The sequence below is a fragment of the Plecotus auritus genome, assembly GCF_963455305.1.
Source record: "Plecotus auritus genome assembly, chromosome: 9".
Lineage (NCBI taxonomy): Eukaryota > Metazoa > Chordata > Mammalia > Chiroptera > Vespertilionidae > Plecotus > Plecotus auritus.
In genome coordinates, this window is record NC_137783.1 from 126,281,400 (window position 1) to 126,304,379 (window position 22,980).

General features: G+C 38.4%; 1 protein-coding gene across 3 annotated transcripts in view; it reads left to right on the forward strand.

Annotated features, from left to right (window-relative positions):
- The window catches only part of PRMT3 (protein arginine methyltransferase 3), a 93,146-nt gene that overhangs the window by 35,942 nt on the left and 34,224 nt on the right, over positions 1 to 22,980 (forward strand). For all 3 annotated transcript variants that reach the window (XM_080640025.1, XM_080640027.1, XM_080640026.1), the window contains one exon: positions 9,201 to 9,279. In XM_080640025.1, the coding sequence (XP_080496151.1) occupies positions 9,201 to 9,279 (79 nt within the window). The remainder of the gene's footprint in view (positions 1 to 9,200; positions 9,280 to 22,980) is intronic.

Sequence of the window (22,980 nt, forward strand, 5' to 3'; positions counted from 1 at the left end):
TTTTCTTTTTTTTGTAAACTTGCTGATTGGACAGTTAGCTGCAGTTTGGGGAAAAGGGCTAATTAGACTTGTCAGTCTTTTGTTGATTAAAGTGAGAGTGCCATCTAGTGGAGGAAAGACTTAAACTAATAAATGTGTTTCAAACCATTAGAAGAGTATGCAGAGGAAATCAGCTCTTGTTCTAGTTATGTTCTCCACAAGTCCATGCCATTGAAAAATGAGAACTGTATGTTGTAAGGGATGAGAAGAGGAAAAGGAAGTAGTCATGCAGGACAATTGCAAGCGCACATAATAGGTTCCTAATAAGTGGTAGTTATTACCATTATTCTCATTCTTGCATTGAAGCTAGTGATTAGTGAAATAATAATGAAGTAGGAGCTGCTCTGACAAATATTTGTGATATACATATAAAATTTATTTTTGTTTTTGGACTATGTAATAATACAAAGAAGTTACAAATTTTGCCCCTTCCTACCACTCAGGACCTACCTTGAATCTGCCAATAAAGTCTGTTACCAGTTTTTAGTCTATCCTACCTGAAATATTTTAATCCATTTTAAATATGTATGTGTCATCCCACCCTTTGGCACACTCATTCATTTAACAAATATTGTGTGGCTGCTATTTGCTGGGCATTGCCCTAGGCAGGATAAAGCAGTGAACAAAATAGGTTACAAACCCCACCCTTATATTTAGTGCAGGTAAGCATATTCTACATATTTTTCTATACCTTGTTTTTTCCACTACTCTTAAACCTTCAGGTTTTTCTTTATGACTGCTACAGCAACATCCCACAATTGTTTTTATTAAATGCAAAATATTACCCTAGTGATTTCTGCTTTAATCCACAAATTATTTGGAAGTGTGTTGTTTAATTTCAAGTATTTGGAAATTTTTTAGATATCTTTCTGATATTGATTTCTAGTTTGATTTGGTTGAAATCATAGGCCATACTGTATATGTTATCATTCCATTAAATGTGTTCAGATTTGTTTTATGGCTCAGCATATGATGTCTCATTGAATGTTCCACATTCATTTAGAATGAACATGTATTCTGCAATCCTTGGGTGAAATGTTATAATTGTCTGTTGGATCATTTAATCTCTTAAATATTTATTAAGTTTGCTTATTAAGTATTAAAAAAAGAATAATGCGGTTTCTACTTACAGGAATTGTTTGCTTCTCTTGTCAATAGTCAGTTTTTGCATCAGATTTTTTAAAAATATATTTTTATTGATTTCAGAGAGGAAGGGATAGGGAGAGAGAGATAGAAACATCAATGATGATAGAGAATCATTGATTGGCTGCCTCCTGCATGCCCCCTACAGAGGATTTAGCCTGCAACCTGGGCATGTGCCTTGACCAGGAATCAAACCATGACCAGGTCCTGGTTCATAGGTCGAAGCTTAACCATTGAGCCACACCGGCCAGGCACATCAGATATTTTTATGTGTTTTTTAGGATTGTTATCTATTCTTGATTGAGCTTGGCCTCTTTCTTATTCTGAAGTATTGTATTTTTTCAGAGATAATATTTTTGGCCCTTTAGTCTACTTTATCATTTTTCTAATTAATTGTGTCCTAGAATTGTGTACTATTCTAAGCATTTATAGACAGATATGAATGTGTTCTGTTTACATTATTGCATAATATGTAACTAGGCATATAACTCTTCCTTTTAATAACCTTTTTATGCATAATTACTTTTAAAACTCTGTAACTTCATTACCATATTTGTGATGAAGTGCTTAGCATCAGTACATTTTAAAATGAAAGCATCAAATTATAGACTGGGGAAATCACTAAAAAACTTTGCAATTCAGGTGTTCAATATCTAAGGCTATTATAAATGTAACAGTGAAATAAATAGAAGTTATTTTACATCCTTATAAAATCTTCTGAGATCAGACAAGATCAGACATATCCTATAAAATTTTAAGTTGTGTACATTTTTAGCTAATAACACTATAGATGGGAGAAAATGCTTATCTAATTACTTTTTTTGATATCTCTGGAGCAGTGGTTCTTCATGGAGGGAGGCTGTTCAGTTTTGCCCTCCTGTGGTTATTTGGGCAGTAGGAAATGTCTGGAAACATCTTAGGTTACAATGGGGGAAGGAGAGGGTAGCAACAGGAGGTTAGTACTGCTGGCCTCTAGCAGGTAAAGCCAGGGATGCTGCTAAACATCTTACAATGTACAGAACAGTCCCCACAATAACGTATTATGTGGCCCCAAATGTCAATAGTGCCAGGATTGAGAAACCCTGCTTTAAAGATCTCATTTCTATGCATTGTTAATAACTCAGCCTCCAATTTAGATGATATGATAAAGGCCACCTAACCTAATCTTAGGTATCAAAGAACACTTTCCTTAAAAGGTGAAATCATGATAGTATTTTTTGTCACATGGTTATGCAATTGAATTGATGTTCTGCATTCATTTTGTATAATACCTGTTAGATTCTTATGGCTACCTGAACATTTAAACCTAATAAGTTGCCTTCTGTATGCTGTTCCTCTTTTGTCCTTTCAGTTGGGTTATGCATTTACCAAGAGCTTATTGCACTGTTCACCTGCTTATTTATGTAAAATCAGCTAATACTAACATACATATTGAACATGATTGTAAAAATCCTATATAATAAAGAGGTAATATGCAAATTGACCATCACTCCAACACACAAGATGGCCGCCCCCATGTGGACGCAAGATGGCCGGCAGGGGAGGGCAGTTGTGGGCAATCAGGCCAGCAGGGGAGGGCAGTTGGGAGGGACCAGGCCTGCAAGGGAGGGCAGTTGGGGGCGATCAGGCCTGCAGGGGAAGGCAGTTAGGGGTGACTGGGCCGGCAGAGGAGGGAAGTTAGGGGTGACCGGGCCAGCAGGGGAGGGCAGTTGGGGGCAACCAGGCCTGCAGGGGAGGACAGTTAGGGGTAACCAGGCCTGCAGGGGAGTGCAGTTAGGGGCGATCAGGCTGGCAAAGGAGGGCAGTTAGGGGTGACTGGGCCAGCAGGGGAGGGCAGTTATGGGCGACCAGGCCAGCAGGGGAGAGCAGTTAGGGGTGACCAGGCTGGCAGGGGAGAGCAGTTAGGGGCAATCAGGCCGGCAGGGGAGCAGTTAGGCGTCGATCAGGCTGGCAGTGGAGTGGTTAGGGGGTGATCAGGCTGGCAGGCAGAAGCGGTTAGAGGCAATCAGGCAGGCAGGCAGGCAGGCAAGCAGTTGGGAGCCAGCAGTCCTGGATTGTGAGAGGGATGTCCAACTGCCCGGTGGGATTGGGCCTAAACGGGCAGTTGGACATCCCTCAAGGGGTCCCAGATTGGAGAGTGTGCAATCTAGGCTGAGGGACACCCCCCGCCCATGCATGAATTTCGTGCACCGGGCCTCTAGTGTTGAATAAAGTAATCTGTAAAGCAAATCATGAAAATATAGGTGTGGGAGGGTGAGAGTTATAAAATTCAGGGACTCTTACTTGGTAAATGGCCTCAGATTCTTTTTCTATAATTTTATTTTTTTACTTTTTATTTAATTTATTGGGGTGACATTGGTTAATAAGTCTTTTCTATTTTAAAATAACCCAAACTGGAAATTATTTACAATTCCTTTTGAGTGAGGTTTATTATGCAAGGAAGACGGTGAGGATTCCAATCACTAGATCCATCCTCAAAGGGTATTGTTAAACAAATTTGCATTTATATGTTTTTACTGAAAGTATACTGTTTTCCACTAACAAATGACTAGTAGTCCTAATTAAATTGGATAAAATTCTATCTACAGCAAATCTTACAGAATTTATAGTAGTATTGGAAAAAATGTTACCAAATATTGATTATACTTCAGAAACATACTAAGAATTAGGAATTAGATTTTGTAGGCTTGTTTATTTATTGGAAGTAATCTTTTATTTTTATCTTTAAGTCAAGATTATTGACTATTTGTTACTAAACTTTCTACAGATTCACTCTTCATTGTACTTGTGCTTTCCCTTGCCTCACTCTTTTAAATAGTTAACTCTACCTAGTGGTATATCAGCAATTCAGTTATTTGAACGGGAAAAAATAAAGACAACCAAAGAAACTTATTTCGAAGATATCACAAGTTTCGTTTATTACGAGAAGATATGAACTGGGAAATAAGGCTCTAATTTTAATGAATAATGTTAATATTCTAGTTCCAGATTTAATCAATGTATTCCTTTCTCAGTAATTAATTTTTTAAGTGTAAATGCAAACTTTAATTTTGAAAAGTAAATGTCAGTTTGGAAGGAAGAGTGCCCTATGAGCATTATGGGAGAAAATACCGAGTATAATTCTCTTCCAGATGGCACCCCTACAGGTGAAGCAGCAGCCTGTGAAATTATAGTCTTGAGCAGGGCATTTGGAGCAAAGCCTTCTGGTATCAGTAATGAATGTCTTGGTCAGAACCAAGGACAATTCCCAGGAAATTAAAGGCTATACTGTCACGGAGGGAGCCTATAGTAAAATGAAGTTTAGCAAAGTGGAAAGTTGAGAAAAAGGACACTAACCATTAGCAATACATATATGACTCTTCTCATCTGCTAATATTTTTAACTAGGCATATTAATTTATCTCACAAATGTCATATATTGATTCTACATATAATCTGGTACTTCAGTTGATTTTTCTAAACTGATAATTTTTACAATAAAATGGTGGTAATAGTTGCCAACTAAATTATCAATTTGAAATACTATGAATCATATACCTACTGTAAATTCAATTCTTGTTTAATATGCTCTATTGGGAAATTTTTTATTTCAGAACATTTGAGTACTTAATTGTTACTGTAGTAAATCTTATTTTCAATCCAGCAAATCAATTTAAGAAGCAACATAAAATAATGATTCAGAACTTGGTCTGTGTTTTTACACCACAATTCACATCCTGGCTCATTCAGCTGTTTCCATGATTATGAGCTGTTTTTTAAGGCCTTTTAAGTTGTAATTTAACATTTTTAAGCCTTATTTTCTTATCAGTTAAGTGGAAATAACAATAACATGCTTTAGGGAAGAATTAAATAAGATGATACATATGAAGACATTTAACACAATGAACTTAAACAGTCATCACCACTATTATTTGAAATTTTTAATTTTAGAAAGCAAAACAATAATTCTAGAGGAAAATGTTGTGTTTTTTGTTTGCTTTTAAAATATATTTTTATTGATTTCAGAGAGGAAGGGAGAGGGAGAGAGAAATAGAAACATCAATGATGAGAGAGAATCATTAATCAGCTGCCTCCTGCACGCTCCACACTGGGGATCGAGCCCGCAACCCGGGCATGTGCCCTGACCGGAAATTGAACAGTGACCTCCTGGTTCATAGGTCAACACTCAACCACTGAGCCATGCCGGCCAGGCAGTATTTTTTAATTATACACCAGTGAAGAGCAAAAATGATTTAAAAAAAGGGGGGGGGGGGAAGACTTGCTGTGTCCTTCTGCTTCTATATAGCTTTAGTCTAGTTCTAGTAGCTGACTCCCATATAGTGACTTCCACCCAATTAAAGAGCTCTGCCATATGGTCTGTGTGTTAACTCTGTGCCAGGCACTGTGCTGAATGCTTTCTTTACATATATCAGGAAGAGCATTTGATGATTTACTTTCATAAATTCTCTGACCCTATTATGTTGGCTGATTCTAAAAAATGAGAAGCAAAGACATGGTATTTGTGATAGGGTATTTTTACTGCCAGGGATGATGATTTTCTTTCTTTTGTTTGTTTGCAGTCTGTCTCACTATTGAGTTTAGCAGCATTGAGAATTGAATCTTAAGGCCACTGTTTTGTAAGAGATGCTAAAAATTTTACAGTGTTGTTTTTCCATCAACGTGATATAAAATAAGTTACCCTCTCTAGTACTGATTTCTCTCATAAGAAGACTATCTCTAATATTGTCTTATCAGGATTCTAATCTTAGCTAAGGTAATCATGAAGGGGTGAATAGAAAAATGCCTATTGGTTTTTATTATATTAAATGAAAGCAAGTAGATGGGAAAGTCTTAAGTTATAAATACAGTTCAGAGTATTAAGTAAAATTGATTTTTTGGCCCAGGCTGAGGGGAAATCTCTGTGATTATCTTTTTAAGAAGAATCTTGGAATTGCACTAATGTTTCCAATTTGATCAAATTGTTTTGATAGGGTTTTTTAAACTTTATTAATTTTAAATAATTTTTAGCAGATGTATATGTAGATATATAATTACATACATGTTGTGGTGTATATATACATACACATAGTCTTGGCTGATGTGAAAAAAAAGTGACACAAGAAAATGTGATTTGATTAATTCCTGGGGAAAAAGGAATTTTACTGCTTACTCATGGATTATAAGATTCACTAAATAAATGTTATTACATCAATCTGGACAGTCTGGTAAACCTGTATTCTCTAATATTAAACATAATTTCAAAATTCTGATTAGCCTTTACAAATATGTTTTTTACATAGCTCTTAATTTTTTTCAGCTAATAAAATTTATTGTTCTAAACCTATTACATGTATGAACATATTTAATCCTCACAACAACTGTATGAAATACAATGTCATTGTCACTGTCACTTTACAGATGAAGAAACTGAGGCATAATGATGTTAACTTACCCAAGGTCACATAGAAAAGGGGGCTTATCTGGGATTAAAACCAGGAATCCGTCCTCTCAACCACTATACTATTGGTATTGACCATAATACCAATTTAAAATATGGTGTAATTTAATCTCTGATGAATGGCTAATAATATCTTTATCTTAAATGCAATAAAGGAGCGTGTTGCTAGAAGGAGGTACTTTCACCTATTGATTAAAGACTTTTTTGGTTTGTAGTACATGAAAGTAAGATGGTGTTTGAGCATATGGAAACAAAGTACTTAGATTTAGCTAACTGCTTTGAAAGAGTAATACTAGAAACAGTTTTGACACAGTGCCAAATCAGTAACCGTTTTTAATACCCCCTTCCAAAAATGATTGGAATGTAATGAATACTTAATTTGTACCAAAATGTGAATTTATTTTATTTTTTTATTTTAACATTCAGCACTCTTGCAAATAGGGACTATTTTTTCTTCACCCTATTAACATGTTTTATCAGCAGATCTTTTTCTCATAGGGCAAATGAATGCCTCCTCTTTTGTTGTTGTTGTTATAAATCCTTACCCCAGGATGTTTTGGTTTTTTTTTCCATTGATTTCTAGAAAGAGTGGAAGGGAGGGAGGAAGTGCAGAGAGGGAGAGAGATAGAGGAAGAGAAACATCTACAGGAGAGAGATATATGGATTGGTTGCTGCCCCAGGTACCCTAATAGGGGAACCTGCAACTAAGGCATGTGTTCTTGACTGGAATCGATCCCACAACCCTTCGATCTGCAGGCAGACTCTAACCGCTGAGCAACTGGCCAGGGTGATGCCTTCTCTTTTAATAATTCCTTAGCATAAATTATAATTCACCTTAGTCAGTTGGTGAATGCTTATTTATTAGCACTTGTGTGTATAGATCTGCATGTCATGTCAGATTGATAAAGATTTATTTGAATTCCAAAAATCTCTTATGCTTTGAATACTCAGATGATGTTAAAGGGGTACTAACTTGAAAGAGTTAGACATATTACTGAAGAAATCTATCTAGAGAAAGACTTTCCACCAAATCCTTAATTTTCCTAATGTAAACACATCGGTAAAAGCTTTGTTGCAAAATCTTTCTTTCGTAGGCAATTATTTTCTTATCAATGAATTAGTGCGTTGGGGGTAAATGCCAAAGTAGAGTTGCTAGCGGCAATTTAATTAGCTTCCTTCATAAGTGACTCAAGCATGAGAGCTGTGTTTTTTGTAATTTAAATTTGCTGTTAATCTCTTGGGAAGATTATCCATCTGGATTTGCATTTCCTTGTTCTAGAGAAACCATTAAAAAAACTTTTTATTGTGGTTAAAGGCAGTTGTATTTATCCTGTCAAACAGTTATTTGTACACAAAGCAAATGAGTGAGAACAGTTTTGATTTAGAATGCTAACATCAGGGTAAAATTCATATTGGTTCACCCTGACCAATAGGTATAGTATGTGCTAAGCTCTGCACCGAGCACTTAATTTTCCTTGCTTATCAGGGCTGTTGGCGGATGGGCCCCTAGAAGGAGAAAGACTAACTGAAACTGGCATTAACCTCTCACTTATGATTACTTTGTCATTTATTTAATAAACTGTAGCATACTGTTAGAATGAACTGTGTTTGTGACACCAGTAGGGACAAGTTATCTTTTCTTTTGTGCTATGATTTTTCTTTCTTGGCAGAGGATTCATTACTGTTCTCTAAAATCTGGAGTGCATTGGGGCTATGTTTCACGAACTGTGTTTCAAACAACACTAGCTGTGCAAGGTGTTGATAGATGTTAAATAGGAAAAAAAAAGAGGTGTCTAGTCAAAGAGTGTTTAAAATATGTTCCTCAGTGTTCTTTACCTTAACACTTCTTAGAACTCTTATTGTGATAATGTGCACTATGAATCTCTAAGAGGAGGACGTAGCATCTGGTGTTTCTCAAATCTCTTGGATTAAAGCCAATTTCCCCCTCCCCTTTTTTTCTTTTAACCAAAGGGAGAGTCACTGGGGCGGGAAACTGGGAAATGATGTTCTAGACCAGATTAGATCAACCAGGATATATCATCTGGGGCCAAACAGTTCTTTGTTATGGGGGCTTTTCTGTGCATTGTAGGATGCTCATCAGCATCCTTGGCTCTCTCTACTAGATGCCAATAGCATCCCTCCACCCCATCCCCATTAGTGACAATCAAAATGTGTCCAGACGTCCCCCAGAGAGCAAAATCTTGAGGGCCACTCTAGATTAATTTTGCAATATTCCGGAAAGTTACAGGTTTTGTTAACCATTTCCATCTGAAATATTTATTTGAATGAGAAAGAAACAATAGTCTAGAAAGTGGAAGCACAGATAAAAAAGGTTCAGTAGATTCTACTGTAATAAATTTTCTGGATTCACTTTATACCCTGGCCTGGTTTTCTAACAATTATTATGTAGAGAACTTACTGCAAAAAATAATTTCAAACTTCACAGAATATTTTATGGCATAGACAAAGTATATACAGTATATTTTTATTAAAAGAGTAGGCAGATATTTAAATTGATCTTCCTGTGAGGATATTACACATTTCCAAACTCCCATTTTTTTTTTTTTTTCTGTTTTCTGCAGGGTTATTTTCTTCTTTTCGAATCTATGTTAGATTCAGTTCTTTATGCAAAGAACAAATACTTGACAAAAGGAGGATCGGGTAAGTATAAAATTCTAGTTTTAATAACCTATTTTAGTCTGACAGTACCAAATGAACCTTTGGATTTCAAATAAACTATGCATGACTGAGAAAGTTCCCAATAGAGATGAAAGATGTTTCCATTAAATGAAGCTATAAGACATTCGTTCAGTATACTGTTGATAGTAGAATATTACATAAGATATGCAGGACTCAAAGTTAATGATATTCTCAAGAACACTTTTTTTTAAAAAACATTAAGGACCAGATTTTGAAACTTTTTGATATTCAGGTCAAAAATGTCACAATTTTTTTTATTTTTAATCTTTATGACATTTAGTTTTCTTTTTTTCCAAAAGAGTATTGCATGCTAGATTGGACATTATTCACTTTAATGGCAAATTTTCCATGACTTCTAAATATATAAACCTGGTTTCTGTGTGATTTAATGAGAACATTTAAATAGTGACTGGCTTCTACTAAGTTGTTAAAAACACAACATACCCAATCAGTATTTTTAAATGGACCTCAGTAAATTTGGAAGGCTTTCTTTTTATGAACTTTTAATCATGTTAACTCTGCTTATTCAGAGTGAGATTAGGTTTTATAGGCCTTCTGCTGGGAAGAGTTGTATACAAACAAAATGTTCTCCTTCAGGGCAGGGACTATATTTTGCTCATCTTTGACTCTTCAGTGAGCTCCACAGCTCCTGCAACATAGGTAGAACATCATACATGTTTACTGAATTGAATCATTAAAACTGAATTGAATAGCATTGGTCTTCCTTCATTCACCTCTCCCTGCACCTTCCCTTTCTCAAAATTCAGGATCAACAGATGGTATCCATGGTCAGAGTACAATTGATAAAAGTGTTATATAAAAATAGATGAAAAGAAGATATTTGGAAGTAGTGACATAAAGCACTGGACCATATTATGCCTCCTGCTGATCTGTGGTCTATGAAATTACTTTGGTAGTAATGGTATAATAGAAATCAATAAGGCCAAAACATAAAACACAGAGAAAATTCTCCAGTATAGTAGAGTCCTTTTTATAATAGCATTTAAATGGATTGCCGTTCTTTTTTTATCACTATATTTTCTGCAACCATTTTAAGATATGTCCCTGGTCTCTGACATGAACCTGGCTAGAATTTTTAGATATATTTTTCCCTGTAACTTATTAGTTATATCATTCTATAAATGCAGTAGCTTTTAAAAAAAATGAGAACCACACTTAATAACTGTTGATTATCTATACAAGCTGCCAAATAATATACTCTACCTTTACTTATGTTATTACATGTAAACCTCACAACAGCTCTTTGAGGTTTTAGAAACAAATGTGATCTGGATGACACATATTAAGTGGTCAGGCCTTCATTTTTTTTTTTTTAAGTCTCAGATTTGCTGGATCTTTCTTTTCACTGTTCATCATTTCCCTACTAAAATGTATTTTATTGAATCTGATTTTTGCCTTGAGTTCTTCTAGGGAAGATTCAGAAAACTGTTTCCATACCTCCCTCGGTGATATTCATTGATCTTACTGAAGGAGTGACAGCAACTTAATACATTTAAATTGAATTGTTGATGAAATTCATTAAGAACTTAGAGCATGTGAATAATGAGGTTGTAGTTGAAGTAGTGGCAGAGCTTTTTCCCAGCATCAGAGGGATAAAATGGAGGCTCATAAGTCTAGCTCTTTCCATATTTTTATATGACTAATATTAGCACTAAGATAATCTGGAGGTATACTGAAAAGAGGTCAGCATTACCTGCCTAAGCAGTGCTATTGATTGTTATTTGTTAACACAAGAGAAAAGAAGAAGTCAGAAGTGAGTAACATGAAGTGGTTTAGCCTATTTTGTGCATTTGAATATGCCTTGATGAATATCACCAATCAACTAGATTCGCATTCTGCTATTGCAAAATAGAGTTTTCTGTTATGTTTTGCTAACGGAAAGATTTACTAAGCAATTAGCAGTGCAAAGATTTTAGAGAGATGATTGAATTATGAGAGAGGGGGAATATTGAAGACCCATGTATGCATGAAGGGACCACGGCTTACTTTTATGTTAGAGTTCACTTTATTCTCATATCTATAATGGCATAGAGTAAATAAAACCTTTATGAAAACACAGTCAGCCAATAACTTGAGTATTCATTCTCCTTGTTATCACCAAGAAATTACACAGTACTTGAGAGGTACTCATTTATTACTATTACTACTAATAGAAATAATTTTGTATAGTTAATGAAATTGGGCTTACTAAAGACTGCTTATACTAATTTTAGCTAAGATTTACTAATGCTAATTATGTGTTTGGAATTGTAGTGTTTTACATTCAACCAACAAAATGATGAGGAAGAAAACTATGAAAATGTTTGGTCGTAATCAGTGCGTATTTTTATAGCTTGAATTAAGACAAAAACATAGGATGACAAAATAGAATACAAATGTTTTATAGCCTAACAATGTCAAATACTACATCTCAGAAAAATTGGAAAGGGAATGCTGAGGGCAAGTGGAAGGAAGTGCGTATACTTCAGTAGCTTTATCTTTAGCAGCAAGAATTTATGGAGTATCACTTAAAGCTGACAAACAGTAATTCCATTGAGAAATAAATGAATAATCTGAAAGTTAGATTAAGAATGGGACATTTACCTAGTTTCAGAAAACTTCCCCACAGACTATCTTTTAATTGCAAAAGGGAAAAGAGTAATCAGTGTAGAAGCCTAGCAGACTCTACTTTGATCATATAATCAGGCTTAAAATCCTCGAGAATGTGACACATTGAAATTGTGAGCTGATAGGAGCACATAGAAATAATTCATTTTTTTGATTCATAAAACTGGTAGTAGTTTTTTGAGATCACAATTACTTCATAGAAAATTTAGGTGCACACTAAAGGAGAAAAGAAAGTCATTTTCACTGCCTTTCATTACAAGCAAAATGAAAGGTTTCCTCCACACACACACATAGAACTAAACTCAAAGTTTTAATGGAGTCCTTCAGAATATATACCTTCTTTGAGTTATAACCATCGAGATTATAAAGTTGAGGACTATGTCCAATACAACACAAAATTACTAAGATAGCCATTTCCTAACTCACTGTTTCCTAATATTGACAGATCAACACAATCTCTATGGACCTTTTGTTAAAAATGTATGTTCAGGCCCCACATCAAAGCCTTTTGAACCCAAAACTAGTGGAACAGCCCTATTTTAAGAATTTATTTACAATGTATGTTTCCCTCTGCATAAATAGGGTTCTTATTGGAAGAAATAGAACTCTGCCCTGGCTATTCAAAAGAAAAGGAATTTATTAAAACAATAGGGTAGATTAAAAGTTTGTGTGAGAACGAGAAAACCAGGCTCTAAGTTTATACAGTTAGGAACGATGCTTAAAATAATCTCATAGGACTGATTTAGAAGTGATACCACTTCTAAGGCTGAGGACTAGCTGACACATTGCAGTGCTGATCTCGCCAACAGTAGGCCTTGCTGCCTTGCCTCTGAAAGATAGACAGAGCTTTAGGTGCATGTCATTAGTGGGGCCTAGCTTCTGTGAGCATGCCTCGCCTACAAGAGAGCGAGGGAAAGCAAGTTTCTGTCATTTTTGAGCTTCTGTAGAGGGAAGCAGGCCCTGTCTCATAACAGGAAATTTTGCAAATAATTCAGAAGGGGGCAGCAATATAGAGTGAAGATATATACCATTCTCTGATAGATCTGTGCCTCTCATAGTTTGTACACCAAGGTTTTACATTGTACTAGTAATTTGATTGGAAGCCTGATCTACACTAATGAGAAATGGCCTCTGTTATAAATTCCAGATTTGCAAATATGCTTTCCTTGCTGCTGGAAAACTGAACAGTACAGTTTATGTACTCCTCTCTAATTTCTGCTTAATTGCTTTCCTTTTAGTGTTTCTTTTTGTCCATCTCATTTTTTTTTTTAACTCAGACCGAGTAAAGCTGAACATTTCCATTTTCTTCATTTTGCCCTGAAATTTTATTAATCTCCAATTCTTCTCAACCCTTTCCTCCTCTTCCTCTTCCAATAAGTGTCCATTTACCTTAGGAAAATGGGGTTCCTCTTTCTCTGTTTTCCTTTTGAAAAACATAAATGTGGCATAATGGAAAGCATATATATTTTGCAGATAGGTTGTAAATTGAATCCCTGTTTTGTCAATTGACTAGTTATCTAATTAGCTGATGAAGGCCAGTAATTTGAGCAGGTTAGTTTATCTTTGTGAACTTCAGTTTCCTTATCTGTAAAAAAAAAAAATCTGTAATCCACCTTTATAGAATCAGTCAAAAGTCTAAATGGCTTGACATAACATAGTTACTCAATAAATGTTAATTTCCCTCCTGAGTTACAGCTGGTAAACAAGAGATTAGTGTTAGTTTTTTTCACTTTATAAGAGTAGGAAGTAAATATAAGCAATCATGGTATTAACACCTGCCTTTTACATAGCACTTGACTTTTGCATAACTTATGTCAGTGTGCCATCAGCTTGTGGCAGTGGTTCATAGTGCTTTGAGGTTTCTTTTAGTGTTTCCAGAACTCACTGTCTGCTTCCTCATTGTCAGATCTGCTTTGTTCAGATTTATTATTTTGGTTTCTTCCAGTGATATTGCAGTAGTATTAACATCTCTTTTTTTTAGTACATAATTTTTAGGTACATGTTGCAACTCTACGTTTTAGCCTAGCTATGTTTTAGTGGCTTAGTCACTATTATAAATTAATGATGGGAAAATGTTTTCAATTTCCAAATAATTCTTGTTTTTTTAAGATACCCTTATTAAGTAAACTGGAATCAAATTTTAAGCTTATTCTACTCGCAAAATATTTACTGATTTAGTGACTTAGAACTACATTTTTTCTTCTGCCTATCAAAAATTTTATCATGGACTATTATTTCTATCAAATATTTCTCTACTAGAGGCCCGGTGCATGGATTCGTGTACCAGTGGGGTCCCTCAGCCTGGCCTGCGCCCTTTCACAATCTGGGACCCCTCGGGGGATGTTGGAGAGCTGGTTTTGGCCCAATCCCTACAGGCCAGGCTGAGGGACCCCCCACTGGTGCACAAATTCGTACACTGGGCAAGTTTTGGCCCAATCCCCGCAGGCCAGGCCAAGGGACCCCACTGGTGCACAAATTGGTGCACCGGGCCTCTAGTATGCATATAAGATCTTTGGTTAATCTCTTCCCACCTTCCCCCTGCCCCCTTTCTCTTTGAGATTCATCAGTCTTCCATGTTTCCATGCCTGTGCGTTGAGCATCTGCTCCCTGGTGGTCATTGCGCGTCAGAGCTACCAGACATTTGGCCAGACGGTTGGCTGGTTGGACGGTCACTTAGGCTTTTATATATATAGACTAGAGGCCCAGTGCATGAAATTTGAGCAAGGGGGGGGTGTCCCTCAGCCCAACCTGCACCCTCTCCAATCTGGGACCCCTCGAGGGATGTCCAACTGCCCATTTAGGCCCGATCCTACCAGGCCTAAATGGGCAGTCAGACATCCCCCTCACAATCCAGGACTGCTGGCTCCCAACCGCTCGCCTGCATGCCTTCCTGATTGCCCCTAACCACTTCTACCTGCCAGCCTGATTAATGCCTAACTGCTCCCTGCCAGCCTGTTTGCCCCTAACTGCCCTCCCCTGCAGGCCTGGTCACCCCTAACTGCTCTCCCCTGCAGGCCTGGTCACCCCCAACTTCCCTCCTCTGCTGGCCCGGTCTCCCCTAACTGCCTTCCCCTGCAGGCTTGATCGCCCCCAACTGCCCTCCCTTGCAGGCCTGGTCCCTCCCAACTGCCCTCCCCTGCTGGCCTGATCGCCCACAACTGCCCTCCCTTGCAGGTCTGGTCCCTCCCAACTGCCCTCCCCTGCTGGCCATCTTGTGGTGGTCATCTTGTGTCCACATGGGGGAGTCATCTTTGACCACATGGGGACAGCCATCTTGTGTGTTGGAGTGATGGTCAATTTGCATATTATTCTTTTATTAGATAGGATTAGATAGAATAGAGGCCTGGTGCACAGGTGGGGGCCGGCTGGTTTGCCCTGAAGGGTGTCCCAGATCAGGGTGTGGGTTCCCTTGGGGCATGGAACGGCCTGGGCAAGAGGCATGTGGTGGTTTGCAGGCCGGCCACAGTGATCTGGGATTTATTTATCTTCTATCATTGAAACTTTGCAGCCTTGAGCGGAGCCAAGCCTCCTGCTCACTCCATGGCCACAGCCATTTTTGTTGGGATTTATTTATCTTCTATAATTGAAACTTTGTAGTCTTAAGTGGAGGCCAAGGCAGGCCAGGGCTGCAGAAAGCTTGGCTTCCTCCATTGCCGGGGGCAGCTCAAGCCTCCTGCTCTCTCCAGGTCTGTGGCTGCCGTCATTTTTGTTGGGATTTATTTATCTTTTATAATTGAAACTTTGTGGCCTTAAGCAGAGGCCAAGGCAGGCCAGGGCAGGCGGAAAGCTTGGCTTCCTCCATTGCCGGGGAAACCCAAGCCTCCTGCTCTCTCCGTGGCCGCAGCCATCTTGGTTGGGTTAATTTGCATACACACGCCTGATTGGCTTGTGGGCGTGGCTTGTGGGTGTAGCGGAGGTATGGTCAATTTGCATATTACTCTTTTATTATATAGGAAATTGTAAAGCGGACAGTTTATTTTTACTTTTATCTCCTTTAGTTCTAAACTTTTTACTCTTGTTCTATACAAGTAATGATGCTAGTGTTTACTGGAATTGTTTCTTTATGCAGCTCAGTCTTATCCTTTCATGTCCAAAAGTTTGTGAGGCATTTCTAAGGGATAAAGGCTTTCCCACCTTTATCTATTCACAATGTGAGCTGTTCTAGTGACAAATGAATTCTGGGCAATGAATCGAGAAGGACACAGATGTCAAAGCTGTGAATTTATAAATGGTCTGTTAAGAGGGTGCTTTTGTCCAATCACCGCTTTGTTAATTTCACCTATAAGGAGGAATAATTATTCATTATGCTTCTATCTGACAAAAATCAAATGACAAATGTGTCAGAACGTGAAGGTAAAGGGTTAGTCAGGATTCTGGCAGGTGGCCCAACATTTTAGCCAGCTGTGAGGAAGTGGATATAGAACCAAACACCTATAACACTGATTACAAGTCCTTTATGAATACTCATAGAACTTACTAACTGAAAGATAATTTCATTTCTAAATTCTAACATATAAAAACTATGGTATTTCTGTACTTTTGTGAAATGTGATTAGCTTGAAATATGATTAGCTCAACAGTAGAAAAAGTAAAAACATATTCCTCTTTAGATTTTTTCTTTATCATCAACATATTTTTAAAACTTTTAAAATTACTCTTAGTGAGATACCATTTTTTCCCTTATGAAAAACTTACCCTTAATTCTTAGTAGTATTAATTATTAGTACACTAGAGGCCCAGTGCACAAAATTTGTGCACAGGTAGGGTCCCTAGGCCTGGCCGGCAATCAGGGCCAATCTGTGGGGCAACTGGCAGGACAATCAGGGGGCCCCCACTGGCACCTGCCTTGGCTGGCCTGGTACTGCCCACTCGCCAGCCCTGCCCCCATCGCCGCTGCTGGGCAGCTCCTGCATTGAGTGTCTGCCCCCTGGTGGTCAGTGCGCGTCATAGCAATCAATTGTTCCTCAGGTCGTCTGCTATTCAGTTGATTTGCATATTAGGCCTTTATTATATAGGATCATATTGCTTAATAGATACAAAGCCAGAAGTTAGCATACTTTTTCTACCAAAGGGCAGATCGTAAATATTTTCAGCTTTACTAGTGTAGGCCACACAGTTTCGTCCCAACTACTCAGCTTTACTACAGTAACAGCCATAGACCATGGCAGTGTTTCAATTAAACTTATTTATAAAAACAGGCAGTGGGCTGAATTTGACCCATGGCCTGTCATTTGCCATCTCCTGATAAAGAGATTGATGATATTTTTTAAATTTCACTAAGATTTAAAATACTATTGTACAGTAGAAGGACTCTATGAACCATGTTAAGTAAATTAAATGTTTGTGCACTCCAGAGGATATTCGATTCCCATAGACTGCAGTGTGAGTGGCACTCTCTGAAGTAGTACAATATGGTGGCCCTGATACCTCCCTCATCCATTTCTCTATATCAGAGGTATATATACCTGGCCTGCTGCCTGTTTTTGTAGATGTTTTATTGGAACATAGCCATGCTCATTTATATATGTACTAGATGCACGAAAATTCATGCACTGGGCGGGGGGGTCCCTCAGCCCGGCCTGCACCCTCTCACAGTCCAGGAGTCCTCAGGGGATGTCTCTCTCTACGGGAGGCCACCGGGTGGGCTCCCGATCGCCTCTCTACCACCGCTGGTCGCTGCTGCCCCCCCCCCTCCATCCCCATCGCTGTTCCCTCCCTCTGCCTGCTGGTGCCACCTGCTTGCCGGCCCTGCTCCCCCCCCCCCACCACCAACCAGTCATTCTGCCATTCGGTTGATTTGCGTATTACACTTTTATTATATAGGATTATTATATAGGATTGTCTGTAGGTGCTTTAGCAGCATAATGTGGGAAAGCTTCTACTATTATCATACTGTTTCCCAGGAAGGATGCATAAAGAAGTTTCCAAATATCTAAAGTTGCTTCGGAATACTGTTTCTTCAGTGTTTCTCATCTTAAAGATCTGGTAAGAAACTAAACATACTTTAATGTAGCTGATTGTGCCGCATTAGCACAGCCAAGGGTTCGGCGAGCCTGAGGGAGGGCCGGTGAAGGATGAAGAAAAGACAGACAGAGAATAAGCTGGGTCTAGGACAGCTGTGGGCAAACTACGGCCCGCGGGCTGGATCCGGCCCGTTCGGCTGTTCTATCCGGCCCACGGAGCCAAAAGAGCAGAGGGTTCTCTTGCTCTCCCCTCCGCTCCTTTACTTTGAATTTATATTAGTTCACACAAACACTCCATCCATGCTTTTGTTCCGGCCCTCCGGTCCAGTTTAAGAACCCATTGTGGCCCTCGAGTCAAAAAGTTTGCCCACCCCTGGTCTAGGAGGATCTTCTGTGCCTGGCTGAGACCACAGAACAGATCCAGACTGCAAGCTAATGCTCTATTTTATAGTCAGAGGTAAACAAGGTAGTGGTCACCATAGTTACAATGTTGTGAGTTTCACTTGTTTTGACAGCACTTGCTGCACCTCCCACAGGCCATTAGCTACCCAGGAAAGATCTAGGGAGCAGTCACAAGATCAAGCTTAATTATGCTAAGGGGGCTGTGCGCTCTAAGCTGGGACTTGTTTGCGGCTTTGCCAGTAGGTGGGTCTGAGGTTTAACCCTATAACTGCTCCCTACATCTCGCCCTTCTTTTAATTTTAAGCTACTAATAATGGAAATAAAACTTAAACATCAAGACAAAGTTCTGACTATTAAAATATTAACAAAACAATGCCAATGCAAAACCCAATAACAAAACAATGCCAACGTAAAACCCAGACATGGTTATTAATACAACAATGCCAATACAACACTACAATAATAGAGAAATCAAACTACAGTAACTTTCATTTTTCTACTAAATGAAAGTTTCTTTTGCTGATTTACTCAAGAGTCCTCGGACTTGGCTGCGCAAGAGTTTGCATAAGATTGGCAGCTAACCAATGCTAGCATGGCCAGAAACATGATTGAGGGAGTAGCTTCCACTTGTTGTTTTTCTGCCATCTGCTGGGGCTCAGTTTTTAACTTCTTCAGCTGACCCCATGTTGGCACCTCGGTCTTTTGCATAGCCTTCGTCATCTTCCTTTTCCGCTTTGCTGTCATCGGGGCAACTCTCAGTCTTTTGAACGATGGGACAAGTAGCTTCTCTGGGTCCATTGTGGTGACGTACGTAACGCTCTGGCACCCAAATTGGCTGCGCTGCTCCTTCTGGAAAGATACAAACACAACCTCTTCCCCACATCATTACTGGATCTGGTCCAAACCATTGTCCAGTTTGTGCATCCTTCCATCGGGCTAACCCAGGGGTGGGCAAACTTTTTGACTCGAGGGCCACAATGGGTTCTTAAACTGGACCAGAGGGCCGGAACAAAAGCATGGATGGAATGTTTGTGTGAACTAATATAAATTCAAAGTAAACATCATTACATAAAAGGGTACGGTCTTTTTTTTTTTATTTCAATAGTTTTATTCATTTCAAACATTTTAACAAGAAGAATGTAAACACTAATTATTATAATTTGAAACTTCAAAAAATGGAGGAATCATAGCACAATAACATACCTTATATTGAAGATGGCAAAGGCAAAATAAAATTGCCTAACAAAGGAAAGGTACAAAAGCCTTTCAAATTAAACTTAAATATAAATAAATAATTTAAAACTAAAACAAATAGAAAAGAACAAAATGTGTAAACAGTAAATTAAACATTTTCTTTAGTGCAACTTCCAAATTATGCCTGGGACGTAGATGTAGATGGCAGTGTAGACTGGGTTGAAAGGTTTTTGGTCTTTAAAACATCAACTTCAGTGGGAACAGTGTTGTTGGTCTCCTTTTTTAGCTAATGCATCAAAGTCTGGAGTTAGTTTTGTTGTGGCTATTCTCAGGATAGATCTGAGGTGTTCGTCAGTTAAGCTGGATCTGCGAGAGGCTTTGTTGATGTTCATGACGCTAAATGTCTGCTCACAAACATAGGTTAACCCAAACAGCACCAGTATCTTCTGTGCCATCCTCCGGATGTTTGGAAAAGTGGCTTCATTAAGTGAAGCATAAAAGTCTCTTAGTTCAAGAGAGCTGAATTTCTCCTTTAGGACAAAGTCAGACTAAAGATCAATGAGTTCCAGTTGCACCTCTTCTGGTGCTGTTTCAGGGTTTTGTGACAAAGGACAGGCCACCAGTTGAAGTGACTAAAAGCTGAAAGTCTTCGTTGTTTTATTAACAAGTCATTGTGATGTACAGAATGTGGGAACAGGAAAAAATTGTGTTTGAGTAGAGCTCTTAATCTTACCTCAGAAAGGCTCTGATACTGTGCTTTCCAGGGGTGTGTCTCCCTACATCACCACGATAATGTGTCTACGCATTCCCATGGTGATGTTGGGGGACGTGTCCGCGGGCATTACAAGGAGCCTCTGGAAGATTGAGAGGTTGTTCCTTCTACTGAATGGGCGGATATAAATCCGCCCACTCAGAAGAAGGAGCTGCGGCCGTGTTTCCCGACGTTGCCATGTTAACACTGCTGCTGGTGAAGGAGCGGAGGGGAGAGCACGAGAACCCTCCGCTCTTTTGGCTCCGTGGGCCGGATAGAACAGCCGAACGGGCCAGATCTGGCCCGCGGGCTGTAGTTTGCCCATGGCTGGGCTAACCCCTCGGAGGCTATTGTATAGGAGGCCCGATGCCTTTTGGCTGCTGTATGACCCTCTGCATCGCAATTCAAAAAATTTAAAGTATAAAGAACATGACTGAGTTTATTTTGAGGTGACACGTAACATCCATCTCCCCCTTTCTGTTTTAGTAATTGCATTTTAAGAGTGCGATTTGCTCTTTCCACTATTGCTTGACCTTGAGGGTTATAAGAGATACCAGTTTTATGACAAATTTGATATTGCTGACAAAAATGTTGAAAAGCAGAACTAGTGTATGCGGGTCCATTGTCTGTCTTTAGCTCTAAGGGAGGACCTAGTACCGCAAAGGCAGCTAGGCAATGATTAATTACATGCTTGGCCCTCTCTCCCGTTTGGGGAGTCGCAAAGATAAAGTGGGAGCATATATCTACATTAACATGTACCCATCTATGCTTCCCAAATTCCGGTATGTGGGTGACATCCATTTACCAAATTTGATTAGGTTTAAGACCCCTAGGATTAACCCCCAACGATTGTACAGGGCAACGAATTACACACTGAGAGCACTGCTTAACAATTTGATGAGCTTGCTCCCTAGAAATATGGAATTGTTTGCGTAAGGCAGCAGCATTTTGATGATGCAAAGCGTGGGAGGACTGGGCAAGAGAAAATGGGGTAGCCTCTTGCATTACAGCAAGGAGGCGATCAATAGCATCATTGCCTATAGCTAATGGACCAGGGAGACCTGAATGAGATTGGATATGACCAATAAAGCAGGGAAATTGTCATTCTCTAATGACTTTTTGAAGGTTGAAAAATAAATGAAAGAGTTCCTCTGAATTAGTGTGCCCTATAGTAGCCGTTTCAATTAGTTTGGCCATACTTACCACATAGGCACTATCACTATATAGGTTAATGGGCTCCGTAGCAAAATCTGTCAAGGCATAGATAAGAGCTTGTATTTCTACCCGCTCCCTACAGCTGATATTCTTGTTCAGTTAGCATTTTCAATAACAAATCAGTTACTTTGAAGAATTTGTATCAATCCAAAATTTAAGCATAGGCAAGAGGCTTACCGAGTCTGTTGAGGAGAGTAGAAGTACCTGAATTTGCATGGAAGTAGACTCTAGCCCAGCTCTCATATCTGCCTGACATGCCTCGGTAAGGAGGACTGGAGAAACTTCTTATCAATGGCACAGCACCAAGTATTTATTCTTGGAGTCTCGCATGTCAGGTGTGGAAGAAGCAATTGCTTTGATGCCAGCAGATCTTATCATGGGCTTTATTTGGAAGATAATTTAGTGCTGTTGTCATTGAATAAATAATAAAATTCCTAAGGCTGTGGATAGAAACAAAGTTTGGGGGAAAGAGAAAGTTATTTCTCTACTGCTTAAGTCTGAAGGCTAAGTAATAGCGATAAAATTACTTCTTTTGTGCATTTCTTTGGTACATATGTACTTGCTTTCAATTTGTTTTTATAAGAAAATGTGATTTATATTTTAATTCATGATAATATGGTGATAATTCATGTTGATACATTTGAAGGACAAAGTTCATTTTTTTATTTATTAGTAAAAAGAAATCAGTTTTATTTAAAAAATGTTTGTTATAAAGATTTATTCTTGTTATTAGAGAAGAGTTCCTTCCTGAATCACTCTCTTCCCTTAATGCTCTTAACACTTGGTTTTCCTCTTACTCCTGTGGCCCCAGGTTCTCAGCCATTTCTTCTCAACATCCCTTTCTTCTACACATCTCTTAAATTCTGGTACTCATCATGTATTCTCCTTGGGAACCTCATGAGCTCCCATAACTTAATTTCTATTTATATGCTCACGGTCCCAAATTTATATCTTGAGCCCAGATCATCTCTTTTGAATTTCAGATCTACTATATTCAGCTGCTTAGTGGATATTTTTACCCATTTGTCTCATAAGCATTAAACTCTCGTATTTCTCTTGAATCTGCCCTTATTTATTACATATTATAATGATTAGTACCACATTCTGCCAGTTATAAAGCTAAAAACTGTCATCCTTGACTCTTTCCTCTTCCTCACCGCCATAGCCAGCCAGTCTTACAATCCTATGAATTCAACTTCCTAAATATTCCTTGAAAATATCCCCTCAGTGATATGAGGTGGTCTTCTACACAACTATAATATTCCATCACATGAATTTTTAAGATATTAACTTTTAAAATGATTTGTCCCTCTCTGCATGTTTCAAAGCTAAATGTAAAGATCTAATACCTTTTTAACGTCAGCATACTGTAAATTTAATATTAATAAATATGTCCATTTCAGTATTACCTAATTATGCCATTCTCTTTTAATTATTTTAATAGCAACCCATTGGTGAAATCCTTATTTTAATCTTACCATCACAATGATGGAAATCTTTTTTTTTTTT